The sequence below is a fragment of the Ostrea edulis genome, chromosome 10 (genome assembly GCF_947568905.1).
Source record: "Ostrea edulis chromosome 10, xbOstEdul1.1, whole genome shotgun sequence".
NCBI classification, from domain to species: domain Eukaryota; kingdom Metazoa; phylum Mollusca; class Bivalvia; order Ostreida; family Ostreidae; genus Ostrea; species Ostrea edulis.
In genome coordinates this window covers 39,008,092-39,028,157 of record NC_079173.1, presented here as the reverse complement: position 1 = coordinate 39,028,157, position 20,066 = coordinate 39,008,092, and the positions used below count along the sequence as shown (strand labels likewise).

The 20,066-nt window shown below is 35.4% G+C and overlaps 1 protein-coding gene across 2 annotated transcripts in view; it reads right to left on the bottom strand.

The window, feature by feature from the left end:
* The window catches only part of LOC125666033 (DNA mismatch repair protein Mlh1-like), a 121,812-nt gene that overhangs the window by 91,998 nt on the left and 9,748 nt on the right, over nucleotides 1–20,066 (bottom strand). For both annotated transcript variants that reach the window (XR_007366475.2, XM_048899130.2), the window contains exons 6-7: nucleotides 19,343–19,385; nucleotides 11,989–12,077 (exon numbers count right to left, since the gene is read on the bottom strand). Coding sequence is in view for 1 of the 2 variants with exons in the window: in XM_048899130.2 (XP_048755087.2) it covers nucleotides 11,989–12,077; nucleotides 19,343–19,385 (132 nt within the window). In the remaining variant the exon portion in view is untranslated. The remainder of the gene's footprint in view (nucleotides 1–11,988; nucleotides 12,078–19,342; nucleotides 19,386–20,066) is intronic.

The window sequence follows — 20,066 nt, the reverse complement described above, 5'->3', positions numbered from 1 at the left end:
CACACCCGCCGTCAGCCCTATATCCTGATCAGGTAAATGGAGTTATCCGTAGTCAAATATCAGTGTGCCAAGAACGACCTAACAATTGGTATGAAACACGTCAGACAGCATTTGAACCATTGACAGGTTGTATTGACAAACTAGATCATTATAACAACCATAAAATTTGCGAAATGCTGACTATAGAAACCCCTGTACCATCAACTCATTTGTCAGTAGCCTGCCTCAATATAAAAACTGACTACATGCAGAACAAACTCTTGCGTATCAAATCAGTTGAGAGATACAAACACCATATGCAGGTGATAATGGAATATTGCTACATAAATATGGGAAGTTGACGATGGAGAAACTGAAATCATCCCATTTGTCATAGAGTTGAGTTGTCAGTTTGCCGTTAATGTCTACTTTCAATAAAATATCTAAGTATGAAGCAGAATTGGATGCCTCTGTGGTGTCTTCGAACTCACCAGGATATATCAAATCGACCTATGAATGAAAGCTATTATTGTTAATAGACAAAACGTCGCCAATATATCTAAATGTCGAATTGATGGCCACAGCATGAGATTTTTTTATTCTCCCAGAAGTTTTTGAATAAATTCTGCTTCATATGAATATAGAAACAGGTCAGCTAACAAAGGAGCACAATTCGTGCACCATAGAATTTGCAGAATGCTGACTTCAAACAAGATCATCGAAACTCCTGCACCACTTGTTTGTTAGTAGCCTGCTTAGATTTAAAAAGAGGCCCATGGGCCACACTTCTCACCTGAGTCACCTTGGCTCATATTTAAAGATTTTCCCTATATATTTGCATGTTAATCTTTGATCCCTATTGTGGCCCCCAACCTACCCCCAGGGACCATGATTTTTACAAACTTAAATCTGCACTATGTCAGGAAGCTTTCATGCTGATTTAAACTTCTATGGCCCAATGGGTCTTGAGAAGATTTTTAAAGATTTTCTCTATATATTTGCATGTAAAAGTTTGATCCCCTATTGTGGCCCCATCCTACCTCCCCCCACCCCCTCTGTTTTGGGGGTTTGCAATCAATTGACCAGTAATTTTTGCTGTATTGGGAGTTACAATCAATTGATCAGCATTTCCGGATATTGACCACTCCGCGACATACCATTTTCTCCACAGGCAAGTGACATTAACCTGACTTCTGCCATTCAGCATGGTTTTTTTTCTTCATCACTGTCAATGGATCAACATAACTAGAAAAGGCATTTGTCATCTTCTTGCTGCTAGTTGTGGACATCTCAATGCTGTCATTGAATAATGGAATTCAAAAACATGAATGAACTCACCTTGTCCACTGGATGTCACTGAAAGTTTACCTAGCTGGTTATTGTATGTAATGTTTAAGAATAGGAAATCTATCGTTAGAAGACTTCTGTTTATGGAGTTACCATGCCACGGAGATTGGTAGATTCAAGTATTAGATTTATGTGGAAACATTAACAAGAAAAACCATGGATATTATAATCATGATATAACAAACAGAATATACAATCTCTTCATGAGATCATCATAAGGTAACCTTGACCTTTATATTTGACAAGGTGTCAGTCCAGAAATAAAGGTTTGTCAGACAGTTCAACTTCATAACAAGAGACACAGTCAATCTCTGAAACTTTATTAATGAGGTTCATGGAATGGAATCGTTGATATGTTTTCAGGGATTTTTTTACGGTCTGAAGGGAGGCCCCATTCCCAATGCTAAAATGCAGGTATTTTCCCCCAATTTTTGCTTTGAAATTCCCAAACAATGAAAACAAATCAAGCAGGGTAGCCTAATCATTCATAAATCTTCTTCACAGACTCACAAATTGTAATTTTTGCTTCAAAATTGTTGAGTAAACCTAATTTTTTGGTCTCTGCTTATTTAAATGAGGTAATAAGCTTTGATCAAATTGAAAGTCAGAAGGAACCAAATTAAAGCACTCTGGATTGGTTTTTCCCTATTTTTTGTATAAAACATTTTTCTCCATTTCAAGCAAATGTCGCTATTTTTCCTCATTGGAAATTTAAGACCAATGCCCTTGAAATCAAGATCTTAAAAAAACCCTGATTTTATTTTCAACAAGACGCCCACAGGCCTTATTGGTCGCCTGAGTATTAGTTAAAAGTATCACCAAGTCCAAAGGGCTATAAAATCTAAGTCATATTCTATTACGAAACAAGATGTGTTCTTAAAACTGAATGCCCTGAGAGTGCCTAAATTGATGAAAGGCATACAAAATACAATTATATTTTTAACATTAACACAATATGATAATTTGGACCAGTGCTATATTCAAAACTAAGGAGTGGCAAAATTCCCAATTTGGTACATCCTTTTCTGCTTTTCCTAAACACATGCATTCTGCTTTTGTGTTGTATCAGCAACCTCAAAGAAATCTTTTAAATGATAAAGACAATAATCACTATAATTTTGGCCCCACACTGGAACCAAACCCCTTACTACCTGGGATCCTGAAATTTGCGATTTTGGTAAAGGACTACCTATTCCTTCTAAATATTTACTTAGTTTCAAATTCAGTATCAATAACACCAAAGTAGATACCATTTATTAAACGTTTTACACATATACACTATATATACCAATTAAAACATTGGCCCTGCCCTGGAGTCAGACCCTCTACCCTGGGGATCATGAAATTTACAATTTTGATGGAGGCCTTCCTGCTCTACATCAATATGCATTTAGAAGTTTTTAAGATATGCACTTGCATAGAAAAAGATTTTTTTTTAAATTGGTAAATTTTTGGCAGTTTTTGCCCCATGGTTCCAAGAATCCCGAAGTTTACAATGTATGTTCCCATTGTCAAAAAGATGCTTCATACTTAATTTGAAAAGAATAGGAATGGTAGTTTTAAAGAAGTTTAAAATGTTCAATTGTTAAAACATTGAATCACTGACCATGCATTTTGGCCCCATCCTGATACCAAAAGACCTACCCCTAGGATTATGAAATTTACAAATTTGGTGAAGGGCTAACTGCTCATTCTAAATATCAAATTCATTTCAATTCAGTATCCACTACATTACAGAAGTTTTTATACACATAAACACTATACACCAAGTCTGGCCACTCCCTGGAGTCAGAACATCTACCCTGGGGATCATAAAATTTACATTTGTGGTAGAGGCCCTCCTGCTCTACATCAATATGCATTTATGTTACCTTAGAGATGTGCAGTTGTAGAGGCCCCAAGAGTGCAGGAGTCCTGAAATTTACACTTTATTGTCCCCCCTGTCCCAAGATGCTACATCAATCATACCAAATTTGGACAGAATTGGAATGGTCGTTCTCAAGAAGTTAAAAATGTTCAATTGTTAAGGCACGACGCATGACACGTGACATCAGACGCTAATCAATTGTTAACACATGACACGTAACACCAGACGCTAATCAATTGTTAACACACGACAAGTCACATATCAGACGCTAATCAATTGTTAACACACGACACGTGACATCAGACACTACTCAATTATTAACACATGACACGTTACATCAGATGCTAATCAATTGTTAACACACGACACTTGACATCACACGCTAATCAATTGTTAACACATGACACGTGACATCAGACACTACTCAATTATTAACACATGACACGTTACATCAGATGCTAATCAATTGTTAACACACGACACTTGACATCACACGCTAATCAATTGTTAACACATGACACGTGACATCAGACGCTAATCAACTGTTAACACACGACACGTGACATCAGACGCTAATCAATTGTTAACGCACGACACGTGACATCAGACGCTAATCAATTGTTAACACACGACACGTGACATCAGACGCTAATCAATTGTTAACACACGACACATGACATGTGACATCAGACGCTAATCAATTGTTAACACATGACACGTGACATCAGACGCTAATCAATTGTTAACACACGACACGTGACATCAGACGCTAATCAATTGTTAACACACGACATGTGACATCAGACGCTAATCAATTGGAATAGGTCGCCTGAGTTTACTAGCCCTTCTTCTACAGCTGATGATGAACTACAAGATGTACTACAAGAGTGGACAATTCTCAAAATACAACTTAATATAGATAAAGAAGAGCAATGCTGAGCCAGGAAGACGCCCAAGAATGTGGGAATACTGTTCACAGTGCATACATACAAATCAATCTTTTGACAGAAAAGAGAAACCTTTCTCAGGTTGAAAAGCGTCTTTTGACCTTAAATTTAACCACAGTGACCACAGTGTCCAGTATACAGTGTCCAGTCTTCACCCCCCGAGGTCTTGTCCGTGTGACAAGTAATGGACTTCCTACGTGTTCACCTACACAAACATGCTGGATAATGACCTCCCATTCACTCGAGATCAACCAAAGGTCATTTTGTAGGGATTTTTTATCCACTTCTTTTCTTCTTCTTCTTTTTTTAATACATATACTGATAACAAAAGGCCCATAGGCCCCAATGCTCAGCTAAGTCACTTTGACTGTGCTGTTATTCAATAAGAATTTCTAATTTTTACCATCTTTATTCCCATGAAAAACTTTGATCCCATTAGATGCCTTATCCCTCAGAGTTATGACTTAACTGATCCTAAATCCACAGTACTTAGAAGTGTGGTTTATTGTTTCAAAATATGGACTCAATATTTTTTAATAAACCTTGGAATTATATACCTCTGTAGAATTAAGTTTATACTAAAATGTCTAAATGTGAAAACATAGCATCTCCCCCCTTCTTAATTCATGTCCATCAGATGAAACATTCGAAATCAGCTTTACAATGTAACTAAAATTAGAAGCAACTGCCAACAAAATATTGGTTACATAAATCTTTTGACAGCAAAATGTCCTTTTAATATGATTATTCAAGAAAAATCATTTTGAAAACCTTTATCTATCATGATCTATGTGTGTAGTCATTTGTGTTAATTGTACATTGCGCTATATCAATTCGAATTCTTTTTCTTTAACCATGTTCTATCACTCATACTCTTTCACTTGTAAACATCTTGTTTTCTCTGTAACATGATTGATTGATTTTATCTTGCTTAACGTCTCACTTGAGAATTTTTCACTCATATGGAGACGTCACCAAGACCGGTGAAGGGCTTCAAATTAAGGCCTATGCTCGGTGCATACGGCCATTGAGCAGTGAGGGTTCTTTAGCGTGCCACACCTACTGTGACATGGGTCATCCGTTTTTAAGGTCATCTCCGACATGCTAATGTTATCTTCAAAGGGTCCTTGATTGGAAATAAATATAGCTGTGTTTTCTATTCCCGAGCCTTGGATATAAATTGTATCAAATCACAAACCACGGGATATTCTTTTAATCATTGGTTAGCACCCCCCACCCTTCCCAGTTATTTATTAACTGTATTGTTGAGAACTTTGCTTCCTGACAATTTTGTAACCTGTATATATCCTCTTATGCATTTTAAATCCCAATTTATAACATACCAAATGTAATCCAAATTATCAAAAACACAGACATACAGTAAAATTTTATTTTGTGTACACGCAGTTTTTCTTTGTGACGCGATCAACATTTTCAACAAAATACGTTGCGTTAATGCATTGTGACATCACTGTCACGTTATCAGTTTCAGAGGATACTGATACGGAATCAGAAAACCACAGTGTGGTGATCCAGAAAACCGGATCACTCTCCGTGAAATCTACAGTATCAAAAAACGACACATTGATGGGTATATAATAAATCATGATGTCACAGAGAAACCTGTACACAGGCTCACACACATTGTATGGTATATAATAAATCATGATGTCACAGAGAAACCTGTACACAGGCTCACACACATTGTATGGTATATAATAAATCATTATGTCACAGAGAAACCTGTACACAGGCTCACACACATTGCATGTTCCTGTTGGAGTTTATTCATTAAGAGAAGTGGACAGACATACTGTCGACATTTTGATTCTGGAAAACGTGTAAATGTCGGAACCGGTGACAGTTTGCTGAAACTCAAATATGCCTGGATTAATGCAACATACAAGTTATTTCCACAACTGTAACATTAATGAATGCATCTGTCACAAGGAAATCAACTCTAACCCGCTGTTAATCTATTTTCACGTCACAAGGAAATCAACTCTAACTCGCTTTTAATCTATTTTCACGTCACAAGGAAATCAACTCTAACTCGCTGTTAATCTATTTTCACGTCACAAGGAAATCAACTCTAACTCGCTGTTAATCTATTTTCACGTCACAAGGAAATCAACTCTAACTCGCTGTTAATCTATTTTCACGTCACAAGGAAATCAACTCTAACTCGCTGTTAATCTATTTTTATGTCACAAGGAAATCAATTCTAACTCACTGTTAATCTATTTTCACGTCACAAGGAAATCAACTCTAACTCGCTGTTAATCTATTTTCATGTCACAAGGAAATCAACTCTAACTCGCTGTTAATCTATTTACATGTCACAAGGAAATCAACTCTAACTCGCTGTTAATCTATTTTCACGTCACAAGGAAATCAACTCTAACTCGCTGTTAATCTATTTACATGTCACAAGGAAATCAACTCTAACTCGCTGTTAATCTATTTTCATGTCACAAGGAAATCTGCAATTCTAACTCGCTTTTAATCTATTTTCACGTCACAAGGAAATCAACTCTAACTCGCTGTTAATCTATTTTCATGTCACAAGGAAATCAACTCTAACTCACTGTTAATCTATTTTCATGTCACAAGGAAATCTGCAATTCTAACTCGCTTTTAATCTATTTTCACGTCACAAGGAAATCAACTCTAACTCGCTGTTAATCTATTTTCACGTCACAAGGAAATCAACTCTAACTCGCTTTTAATCTATTTTCACGTCACAAGGAAATCAACTCTAACTCGCTGTTAATCTATTTTCACGTCACAAGGAAATCAACTCTAACTCGCTGTTAATCTATTTTCACGTCACAAGGAAATCAACTCTAACTCGCTGTTAATCTATTTTCACGTCACAAGGAAATCAACTCTAACTCGCTGTTAATCTATTTTCACGTCACAAGGAAATCAACTCTAACTCGCTGTTAATCTATTTTCACGTCACAAGGAAATCAACTCTAACTCGCTGTTAATCTATTTTTATGTCACAAGGAAATCAATTCTAACTCACTGTTAATCTATTTTCACGTCACAAGGAAATCAACTCTAACTCGCTGTTAATCTATTTTCATGTCACAAGGAAATCAACTCTAACTCGCTGTTAATCTATTTACATGTCACAAGGAAATCAACTCTAACTCGCTGTTAATCTATTTTCACGTCACAAGGAAATCAACTCTAACTCGCTGTTAATCTATTTACATGTCACAAGGAAATCAACTCTAACTCGCTGTTAATCTATTTTCATGTCACAAGGAAATCTGCAATTCTAACTCGCTTTTAATCTATTTTCACGTCACAAGGAAATCAACTCTAACTCGCTGTTAATCTATTTTCATGTCACAAGGAAATCAACTCTAACTCACTGTTAATCTATTTTCATTTCACAAGGAAATCAACCCTAACTCGCTGTTAATCTATTTTCATGTCACAAGGAAATCAATTCTAACTCGCTGTTAATCTATTTTCACGTCACAAGGAAATCAACTCTAACTCGCTGTTAATCTATTTTCACGTCACAAGGAAATCAATTCAAACTCGCTGTTAAACTATTTTCACGTCACAAGGAAATCAATTCTAACTCGCTGTTAATCTATTTTCACGTCACAAGGAAATCAACTCTAACTCACTGTTAATCTATTTTCATGTCACAAGGAAATCAACTTTCACTCGCTGTTAATCTATTTTCATGTCACAAGGAAATCAACTTTCACTCGCTGTTAATCTATTTTCATGTCACAAGGAAATCAACTTTCACTCGCTGTTAATCTATTTTCATGTCACAAGGAAATAAACTTTCACTCGCTGTTAATCTACATGTATTTTCACGTCTTCTCTGTCCCTTGTTTGAATTCGGTGTTTATGTCTATTGAAGGCAGAGAAAATAGAAATATGAAGTAAGAAAATTTGGAATAGAATAGTAAACGCGCACTTTGATCTCAAAAAGCTTTCTGTCATACATGTAGATAAAAAGACTACTCTTATTGATATCAATACAGAAATATGTTTGAATTACAATGAAATGTCAAAAAGCTTTCCGAGAACCAAATTGCATGTTTAATAATTTTTCCAAATTTTCTGACTTAATTCAGACTTTCAATTTGTTTTCTACCAATAACATTTCATTAAAAGATATTCATAAACCTTAGTCACTAACTTTTTTGTGGCATATTATTTTCGAACCAGATTTCGTTTACTTTAGCATGTAACAATTAAGGCATTGTGTACACATGCTAGAATGGTGGCATACAAAGCAAAGAATATTCAGATCTAAATGAATTCTAATTTGGCTGTTTCATGATAATTTAATTATTTACATATTGTAAGTGTCATATTTTCTAGACTTTTACATTTTTGTAGTAATTTTCTCAGATAGATTTTTCGCTTTCAAATAGATGAAAAAACATGCAGTATCTGTTACGATCTTGATATTTATTAATTTTACATGTTACTATCGACATGCTTTATCATCCCGAGTTTCCTCCATTGGTTGGGAACGTAGAGATAACAAAGTCTTTCATATCAAAGATTGACACATTAACAGGCACTTCCCATTAATGTATTATTGAAAATAACATACTAATTATGTTATTCCGACATTATGAAGCGTCGAATGATCCTCCAACTGACATAATCCCAATTCCCGCGGATCTCGCATTGTTTTGACTATAACGAGATCGCTTAGCACAATAAACTTCCGGTGCAGATCTAATTGCGGGAAAGGGGAGCGGATCGTACGTCATTTCTCTAGTAACGAAATACGATATAAACAGCGGTCGGCTGATCATCAGCAGCTTTTCACTCAAGGCCTCAACTGACGAGGACAGAGGAAAAAAATGGAAATCCAAAGCAGATGGGTAATTAATTTATCCCAATTAATATTTTAGTATTGGGAACTGATGCCTGTTCAAATTTATTTATTAGTTTAACTACAGAAAATATATTAGGGTATTCCCACATTTGGGAAGAATTTTATATGGGATATTAAAATCCCATTCTTATTGATTTATGGGAATTATCTACTTTTATAATTTATTACCCCTTAGTAATCCATCTTTGACAATTTATTAAATAAAAGTTTATATAAAAATTTATTAAGTATTGTTACCGTATTCTGCCAAATATAATACGCACTTTTTTTAGAGAATATTTTTATGCCAGAAAGGGGTGCGTATTATATACCACAATAGGTTTTTGACCTTTTTTTCCAGATGAAACTCGGCGATTAAGAAGTGTAATATTTCACTCAAAGACCAAGGCTTCGGATACTGTACGCCTTTTCACGTTCACCTATTTATTAACTAAAAAATTCGACCTCAAGAAAATTACTACAGAAACGTAAAATTGCAGAAAATGTGATATATATACTTACAATATCTAAATAATTCAATTATCATGAAACAAACAGCCAATCAAATTGCATTGGATCTGACTATTCATTACATCGCATGCCGCCATTATTGAAAGCATGTGTACACAATAATGCCTTGTCACGTGCTAAAATTGTTGGAAAATAATTTTGTCACTTGCTAAAAGTTGGTTTACTGTAAGTTTTATGAATAGGCCTAATTTTTAATGAAATACTAATTTGAATCTTTGAAATAATTATTCTTGCGTAAAAGCGTGTGTTTTACGAAGCCATTGTTGTGTACACTGTGCTTTTGTTAGATACCCCCTCCGGGTAAAGAAATACCTAACAAAAATTTTTTTCACACATTTTAATAGTCATCGTAGTTAACGAGGAGTTGATAATTTGCATCTTTGTACCTACCATGGTGTGTTGATTACAGTAAAATAAGCGATAGTTTAATTGTTTAATTTTAACATCGGCTATTTGATTGATTTTAAGTTTTAAAACAAAGGAAATATCGAGTCAGTTAAGATTTTAATGCTACAAAATCTCGTGCTTTGCTGAAATGAACAGGCTTGTCCGGGTTGATATTTCCCTGAAGATTCTCATTGAAGATTACCGCGATGTAGACCTCATCTCAAAAAGTTTGCAAATTATTGTGCGTTGTTTAGAATTCATTATTTCTGCAAAAATATTAAGTGAAAATTAACAATAAGTATAAAATAAAGATTACCGCTTGGTCAAAATTTTTTGCTGCGTATTATACACCCGAAGTGCGTTTTTTCACCAACTTTTAGGCTCAAAATGGGGGGTGCGTATTAAACACCACTGCGTATTATATTCGGCAAAATACGGTACTTGTATTTCTATCTGATATACAGACTTGGGAGACCCACAAGTTACAATCACTGAATTTACCATAAAAAGTGTGAAACGTAACATATCTATGAAAACTATGTCTCAAAGTGAAACTTGACTTAACAGCTGAGTTCCACCTGAAAATAAAAAATGGTCAAACACCTATTGTGGTATATAATACACGCCCCTTTCTCACACCAAAAATTCTTGAGAAAAAAAGTGTGTATAATACAGCTGACAATGTAACTGAGACAAATTACATCTACTCTAGATTAAAATTATGACAGACAGATGGACAAAGTGATTTCATTGTTTTGATGTGGTCTTGACGAGTTGAAGAACTTTGAATTATTAATGATCAAATTTGGTGAAAGCAGATATGACAGAGCCAACAGATTTCACAAACCCTGGACATCTTTGAAACAGCAGGAGCCAACATGGTTAATTTCTGTTTTAGCGAAGATTAAAATTTGATTAGTCTAGATACCAGCATATCTATTGTTCAGAGTAAAACATGCTTATAGTGAAGTGCTGGGAACAAACAAGTTTGATTCATTGTAAATGTAATTCATTATATTTTTATATAAATAGTTTACATTATGTTTTAAAACAACAGGGAATGAAAGTCACTTCGCTCTACATGTAAATTCGTTATAAGCGTGTTCACTGTATCCCTGTTTCACTGCAAGTGTGAATTCATTATAAGCATGTTCACTGTAACTGTGTTTTACTGTAAGTGTGAATTAATTATAAGCGTGTTCACTGTATCCGTGTTTTACTGTAAGTGTGAATTCATTATAAGCATGTTCACTGTAACTGTGTTTTACTGTAAGTGTGAATTCATTATAAGCGTGTTCACTGTAACTGTGTTTTATTGTGTGAATTCATTATAAGCATGTTCACTGTAAATGTGTTTTATTGTAAGTGTGAATTCATTATAAGCGTGTTCACTGTAACCATGTTTTACTGTAAGTGTGAATTCATTATAAGCATGTTCACTATAACCATGTTTTACTGTAAGTGTGAATTCATTATAAGCATGTTCACTATAACCATGTTTTACTGTAAGTGTGAATTCATTATAAACGTGTTCATTATAACCATGTTTTACTGTAAGTGTGAATTCATTATAAGCGTGTTCACTGTATCCGTGTTTTACTGTAAGTGTGAATTCATTATAAGCGTGTTCACTATAACCATGTTTTACTGTAAGTGTGAATTCATTACAAGCGTGTTCGCTGTATCCGTGTTTTACTGTAAGTGTGAATTCATTATAAGCGTGTTCACTATAACCGTGTTTTACTGTAAGTGTGAATTCATTATAAGTGTGTTCACTGTATCCGTGTTTTACTGTAAGTGTGAATTCATTATAAGCGTGTTCACTATAACCGTGTTTTACTGTAAGTGTGAATTCATTATAAGTGTGTTCACTGTATCCGTGTTTTACTGTAAGTGTGAATTCATTATAAGTGTGTTCACTGTATCCGTGTTTTACTGTCAGTGTGTATTCATTATAAGCGTGTTCACTGTATCCGTGTTTTACTGTATGTAGTTTCAGTTGGTCCAAATGAAACTATAAAACTTTTAAGTATCATCAAAAGTAATTTTTGAAATCTTACTTGGCAACACTTGGTCCATATATAGTTCTTATGTTGTCCACGTGGGTAGATTTCGATTGTGTTCGGATGTCGGTAGTGTTCTCCCCTTGCTGAAAAAGTTTGAAAGTTAATTTTAATTAATCCAGCATCAGAAAATTTATGTATCCCTGCTTCACAGCAAATTCACACAGCTGAATGTCTCAAACACTGTATTATCACAGAGCCTGTACATAAAGGGGGGTGTACTGCAGTACACATCATTATCACAGTGTCTGTACGTAGAGGGGGGTGTACTGTGGTACACATCATTATCACAGTGTCTGTACATAGAGGGGGGTGTACTGCGGTACACATCATTATCACAGAGTCTGTACATAGAGGGGTGTGTTCTGCGGTTCACATCATTATCACAGAGTCTGTACATAGTGGGGGGTGTACTGCGGTACACATCATTATCACAGTGTCTGTACATAGAGGGGGGTGTACTGCAGTACACATCATTATCACAGAGTCTGTACATAGAGGGGGGTGTACTGCGGTACACATCATTATCAGAGTCTGTACATAGAGGGGGGTGTACTGCAGTACACATCATTATCACAGAGTCTGTACATAGAGGGGGGTGTACAGCGGTACACATCATCATCACGGAGTCTGTACATAGAGGGGGGTGTACTGTGGTACACATCATTATCACAGTGTCTGTACATAGAGGGGGGTGTACTGCGGTACACATCATCATCACAGTCTGTACATAGGAGGGTGTACTGCAGTACACATCATTATCACAGTGTCTGTACATAGAGGGGGGTGCACTGCGGTACACATCATTATCACAGTCTGTACATAGGAGGGTGTACTGCAGTACACATCATTATCACAGTGTCTGTACATAGAGGGGGGTGTACTGCGGTACACATCATTATCACAGTGTCTGAACATAGAGGGGGGTGTACTGTGGTACACATATCATTATCACAGTGTCTGTACATAGAGGGGGGTGTACTGCGGTACACATCATTATCACAGTGTCTGAACATAGAGGGGGGTGTACTGTGGTACACATATCATTATCACAGTGTCTGTACATAGAGGGGGGTGTACTGTGGTACACATATCATTATCACAGAGTCTGTACATAGAGGGGGGTGTACTGCGGTACACATCATTATCACAGTGTCTGTACATAGAGGGGGGTGTACTGCTGTACACATCATTATCACAGTGTCTGTACATAGAGGGGGGTGTACTGCGGTACACATTATCACAGAGTCTGTACATAGAGGGGGGTGTACTGCGGTACACATCATTATCAGTGTCTGTACATAGAGGGGGGTGTACAGCAGTACACATCATCATCACGGAGTCTGTACATAGAGGGGAGTGTACTGCGGTACACATCATTATCACAGAGTCTGTACATAGAGGGGGGTGTACTGCGGTACACATTATCACAGTGTCTGTACATAGAGGGGGGTGTACTGCGGTACACATCATTATCACAGTGTCTGTACATAGAGGGGGGTGTACTGCGGTACACATCATTATCACAGAGTCTGTACATAGAGGGGGGTGTACTGCGGTACACATTATCACAGTGTCTGTACATAGAGGGGGGTGTACTGCGGTACACATTATCACAGTGTCTGTACATAGAGGGGGGTGTACTGCGGTACACATCATTATCATAGTGTCTGTACATAGAGGGGGGTGTACTGCAGTACACATTATCACAGTGTCTGTACATAGAGGGGGGTGTATTGCGGTACACATCATTATCACAGTGTCTGTACATAGAGGGGGGTGTATTGCGGTACACATCATTCTGTTTTTCACAGAGTTTCTAACAAACTAATGCCTCATTCATATAAAGAATTTAATTTGCATCAAACATAACGTAAGTTAATGCGCATCAAATCTGAACCACGTTCACATGGAAAATTTAATGTGCATTAGTTTACTTCGAATTAAAATTTACGTAGCGATTTAATGCGATTCAAATTTACTTTCCATTAGCTCCGTGTGAACGCAAAGTGAGGCTATTGCGTATTGAATGTATATTAAATGCATGTGTAATGACATTTTCTCACCAGAGGGCGTGTTACGCAAGCTTCACATGCACCTCTGCCAACGCTTGGAATCACATGACAATATAATCATGTGATATAAACAATAATTCTCGGTTTCCTTTCCGTTTAAAAGTTCTGGTAACAGGTGATGACATCAGGCTCTTTTCATAGCCCACTGGCACTTTAATGAGTACATATTTACCATTTAGCTGTTTGTCTTTTATTTCACAAGTTTTATCGTATTTTTACAGCCTTTCTTACTTTTGACTCCATGTTAACATTTAAATCTTCACCACGTGTATGTCCTACATTCATACCATATTACGAAGTAGTTCCAAATTTAGGATTAGAAAATGGCGATTTTAAACAATTTACAGTAATCATCAATTTAATTGCACCAAAACATTTCATAGTATGACTATATATATAGTCGAAAACATAAATGTTGGATATTAGAAACTTTTACAAGATTTCTGTAAAAAGCCGTTGACAGAGGTGTAAGAGCGCACGGAACTCTGGGTAGAGAATGGTGTAATGGCAAATTCAGGTCACATGCAACATCCCCATGATTAGGCATATATCAATGCTATTTTTGAGCGAAAAAGTAATCAAAATCATAGTAATCACTTTAAAAAACAAGTTCAAAATGCATGTCATTAGATTAAGAGTAATGTCATGTAAATCTGTGCTCTGCATAGGCATATTGAGTAATGAACATGGAAGGAATTGCCTTTAAATACAACAATGTTTTTAAATGTTGATAATATGAATATTGTGTTTCTTTTCTTTTTTACATTTTAACAAATATGCCGCTCAATGTTTCAAATTACCTACCATATGACATCATAGTAAACTTGTAATATGCGTTCGTAATTAAAAATTATGTCACAACATTAGTCGGCGGAATGGTGAAGGTGTTAAAACTTGATGGATTATGTGTAACTTACAGCCTTACAAATTGTTACATGTAACTTACAGTCCTATACATTGTTATAAATGTAACTTACAGACTTATGAATTGTTACATGTGTAATTTACAGACTTATGAATCGTTACATGTAACTTAGTCCTATACATTGTTATACATGTAACTTACAGACTTATGAATTGTTACATGTAACTTACAGACTTATGAATTGTTACATGTACAGTACACGACATGAGTTTTATGCGTGTTCCACGCAACGCGGTGGAACAAATTTGCCCCAAACACGGTGGACCTTTAAAATTGTCGGCACCTTTGAAGTCCTATTTTTCCGCGCGAGCTAGACATTGAAGTCCACGGAGGATCTCCGTGGATGCCACCGCGCATCTCCGTGGATGTCACCTGTACCTCCGTCGATGCCACCGTGTACCTCCGTGTGATAAAACAAAGAAAAAATTTCCGAAATGATTCACCCAAAAAAACTTTTCGCTTGGCCAGCATACATGCCCTCAATCCATTACTTATTTAGAAATTAGCTATAAATCATTCAATTCTTGTAATTGTTGTTTAATGATACGTTGGTGTTTTCGGTTCATATCCGTATGTAGACTTCCCTGCAGACGTTCACACCTTTTTATGAAACGCCCAAATTCTCGACATCCTGTATATAAACACCTGTGTTATTCCCACCACTCTTCGGTACATTGTTTCACGGCACGTGCAGCACAATTTCACCAAATAAAAGAAGGGTCATGAACAACGACAATCACATGCCAGTAATTTCAATTTGATAAACAGCAGTTCAAAGAAATGTGTACCATAAGCAATAGTTTATTTTTACGTAAGGTTTTCATTGTAATTAGGAATATGTGATTAAGGTCAGCTATATACATGTACATGTTTACATTGGATATGAATTTCATTATGTACTCAACTGTGAAGCAATGTGAGCAAAGAATCAAATTTTTATCACTTAAACAAATAAATATTAAAACTATCTTTACTGTTAAACAAACCTTTAGAAAACTCCATACTTTCATTAAGAAAATTTCATTAGAATGCCCATACTTCACATTAATCATAACACGGTTTTTTAAGGTTTTTTTCTAACTTGATAAATACTTTATTACACGCATGTATTATTTACTAAATGTATATATAACAGCTTTTTGTCTTTATATTTTTGTATACCATTGCATAATGGTGATGAGATCCAATAAATTGAATTGAGTACATGTAGTCTTGAAATATCACAAAGTAAAGAGTTGACAACGATTGAAATAAAAATGCAGACGTTTTCTCGTTTTTATTCAGTAACTCAATAACTTGCGCGTCTTCTGAATGAAAGTTGTAAAACAAACGTACTAGGTTTTGGTCAGTTATAACATAATACGGGGGTAAAATTCATCTAATCTCCGCTAGCAATGGGTTTTGAGTCAACTGTGCCTTCGTGCACGAATAATCTCAGCTAACGAAGATGAAAAAAAAAGAAGCCTAGATAGTCCGCTTGCATTAACATGTATTATGAAGGTGCAATCGAAGAATTATCCAGTAAATCCAATGATGTTGCAGTATATATAGCATGTATTTATTTTATTTTTGACTGAGAGGGAGATAGACAGCTAAGCACATAACATCGTTTTAGAAAGGGGGGGGGGGGGGGGGGACGGACTCATTCATTAGTCCTAACCCGGACCAGCCGAAAAATTTAACATGTAAAGAAAACAAAATGGGAAATAAAAAAAATATCACAATGAAAGGGGATGGATAATTAAACAGAAAGAAATTGTACTTTCAAGATTTATACTGAACGTATTAAACTTCCCGTATCTGCATACATTCATGAATATTATAATCAATGATTACCAATGCTCTCTCTCTCTCTCGCTTTCATTATCTAATGCATCTAAAGATTAAATTAAAGATTTTAATAATCGATAGCGTATATGAATAAAAGCAAATAATCGTTAAGTCATTTCTGTTTATATTTATATTAGTTTTTTTTCATGAACTAGTTGTATTTGACACCGAGGATTTACATCCTTAAATATTGATTACAAGCACGTAGAATCGGAGAGGGTGTACTTTGAAAACTTGAAAGATTTTCGTAATCGGAAAATTTAAGCACCATTTTTGTTGTTATTTTATTGCTTGTCAAGAAATTTATACAACTTAACCGGCAACATACCCCTTCTGATACATTGAAAAATATAAGTAATGTTAGCACGGGGCTCTATAAAGTTCAATCTTCAGTTTGGTCATACTTCGTCATTCAATAATTTATTCAAAATTTAAAAAAATGTTTGTCGGATTAGCGGTACTATAATGTATGACTATAACAATGACCTGTGTATAACTTGTACATTCCATGCAAATTCGAAGGGGTTTTCGCCTCAGTAGAACAATGGGGGTCAGCTAATCCGTGTATTTGAAATCAACAGAAGTGCTTAGCGTCTTGCGGAAAGTGTGAAATATATTGGGTCGGCGTAAGATACCCGTGATCTTAGACTAGATCTGATATCGCGCCGACCCAATATATTTCACACTTTTTATGAGAAGTCAAAACCCAAACTTGCTAACCGTAATTTAGTTATACTGTGAGAAAGACCCTAGGAATTTGCATGGTATATACTTATTATACAAAAATCATTGCATTATCCAGACACTCCCGATGAACATTTTTTTTATGAAAACCTCTATCAAAGTACATCGAACATAAGTCTCGGTCAAATGTAATTAACTCGGGATTTTAAAAATAAATCATTCGATGGTTTGTATTTTTGCTTCTATTAATTACGTAATAAATTAATTCCAATTTGTTAATCATCGACAATGCTATAATTTCTATATTGGATCAAGTTATATTTGCCAAGATGCACATCAACACAATATGATGGAGGTAATTATGTTAAACAGCGCATTTGTCACAGAGAGAGAGAGAGAGAGAGAGAGAGAGAGAGAGAGAGAGAGAGAGAGCACATCATAATTATTAAATATCCCTATCACATGTTGTATATGTATGTTTTTCATTTACTGAATATACTAATTCGCATTCAAAACAGGAATTGCCTGCAAGTACGCATTATTTAAACATAGAATTTAAGAATATTTTAATGAAGAAAGAAGACTAAAAGAAAAAAAGTCAAAACCATGTTTTCTTAAAAACATAATATATAGTGTTTGGTATCGTTGGAATCAGCTCAATATGCTGAAAAACAATATAAGTATCAGGGGGGGGGGGGGGGGGGGGGGGGGGAGGGGAAATATTGACATTTTTTCTTTTCTTAAAATTCCACCCTTATCTTGATTATTTGGCCTGCGGCACATTTTCACATCTCCCGCAAGGCGCCCGTGGCCAGAACAAAGCTCTTAGCAGCTGTGTGTATTCGCAAATAACACACACCGTGGAACACGGAGGACACGGTGTATCTCCGTGGATTTTCCACCGTGGTCTTTCCACGGTGGGGTGTATAAAACTCGTGTCGTGTACTGTAACTTACAGATTTATGAATTGTTACATGTGTAACTTACAGTCTTATGAATTGTTACATGTGTAACTTACAGTCTTATGAATTGTTACATGTGTAACTTACAGTCTTATGAATTGTTACATGTGTAACTTACAGATTTATGAATTGTTACATGTGTAACTTACAGATTTATGAATTGTTACATGTGTAACTTACAGATTTATGAATTGTTACATGTGTAACTTACAGTCTTATGAATTGTTACATGTAACTTACAGACTTATGAATTGTTACATGTGTAACTTACAGATTTATGAATTGTTACATGTGTAACTTACAGTCTTATGAATTGTTACATGTAACTTACAGACTTATGAATTGTTACATGTAACTTACAGATTTATGAATTGTTACATGTGTAACTTACAGATTTATGAATTGTTACATGTAACTTACAGATTTATGAATTGTTACATGTAACTTACAGACTTATGAATTGTTACATGTGTAACTTACAGACTTATGAATTGTTACATGTAACTTACAGATTTATGAATTGTTACATGTGTAACTTACAGTCTTATGAATTGTTACATGTAACTTACAGATTTATGAATTGTTACATGTAACTTACAGATTTATGAATTGTTACATGTGTAACTTACAGATTTATGAATTGTTACATGTAACTTACAGACTTATGAATTGTTACATGTGTAACTTACAGTCTTATGAATTGTTACATGTAACTTACAGACTTATGAACTGTTACATGTGTAACTTACAGTCTTATGAATTAATACATGTGTAACTTACAGATTTATGAATTGTTACATGTAACTTACAGATTTATGAATTGTTACATGTAACTTATAGTCTTATGAATTGTTACAGGTGCATCCAATACATACCTTTTTCAGGGTAAATCCAACACTGCAATTATGAACTGCATACCTACAAAAAATATTGCAAATAAAATATCAAAGCACTCAAAGTAAAATGGGGTTTGGGTGGTAAATCGTTCAGCAAGTGATTATAATTAGTAACACTGCTTTTCTTCATAATATCCCTTTCCTACAAGTGTAAACTAGAAATCCATTGCTCTGAGTTAAAGTAATATGCAACATTTCTCCACACACACACACCCCTCAAATTCCAATCAGCAGATTATCATTGCCTATTCCTACAGATGGGAATGTACAGACACACAGATAAAAGTCATTAATTGACAAAATATATAAGGGTCTGTCAGGTTCACACCCCCACCCCAAAAAGTAGGTTATATCATAAGAATTAGATATTTGTATAATGTCTACATGGTTTTCAAAACTTCTATATCAACTTATTATAAGCAATCAAAGGGAGATCACCCCAGAACTGAACTTTGTGTCAACTAATTCACACAGCTAGCCATGCTGAATAAAAGGTGTAGTAACTATAATAAGGCTTAACTCAAAAGTTTTAATGGTTTTCTCTTTTGAACTGACCCAGAAAAAATGCCAAGTCGAAAAAATTTCTACCAGGAAAATATTCATTTTATCATTTCAAAGTATTATTAGTTACACAGTTAGTTAGTGACCTGATACGGAAAAATACATGGTGTGAAAAGAAAACCCGTATCGGGCGAGGCGAAGC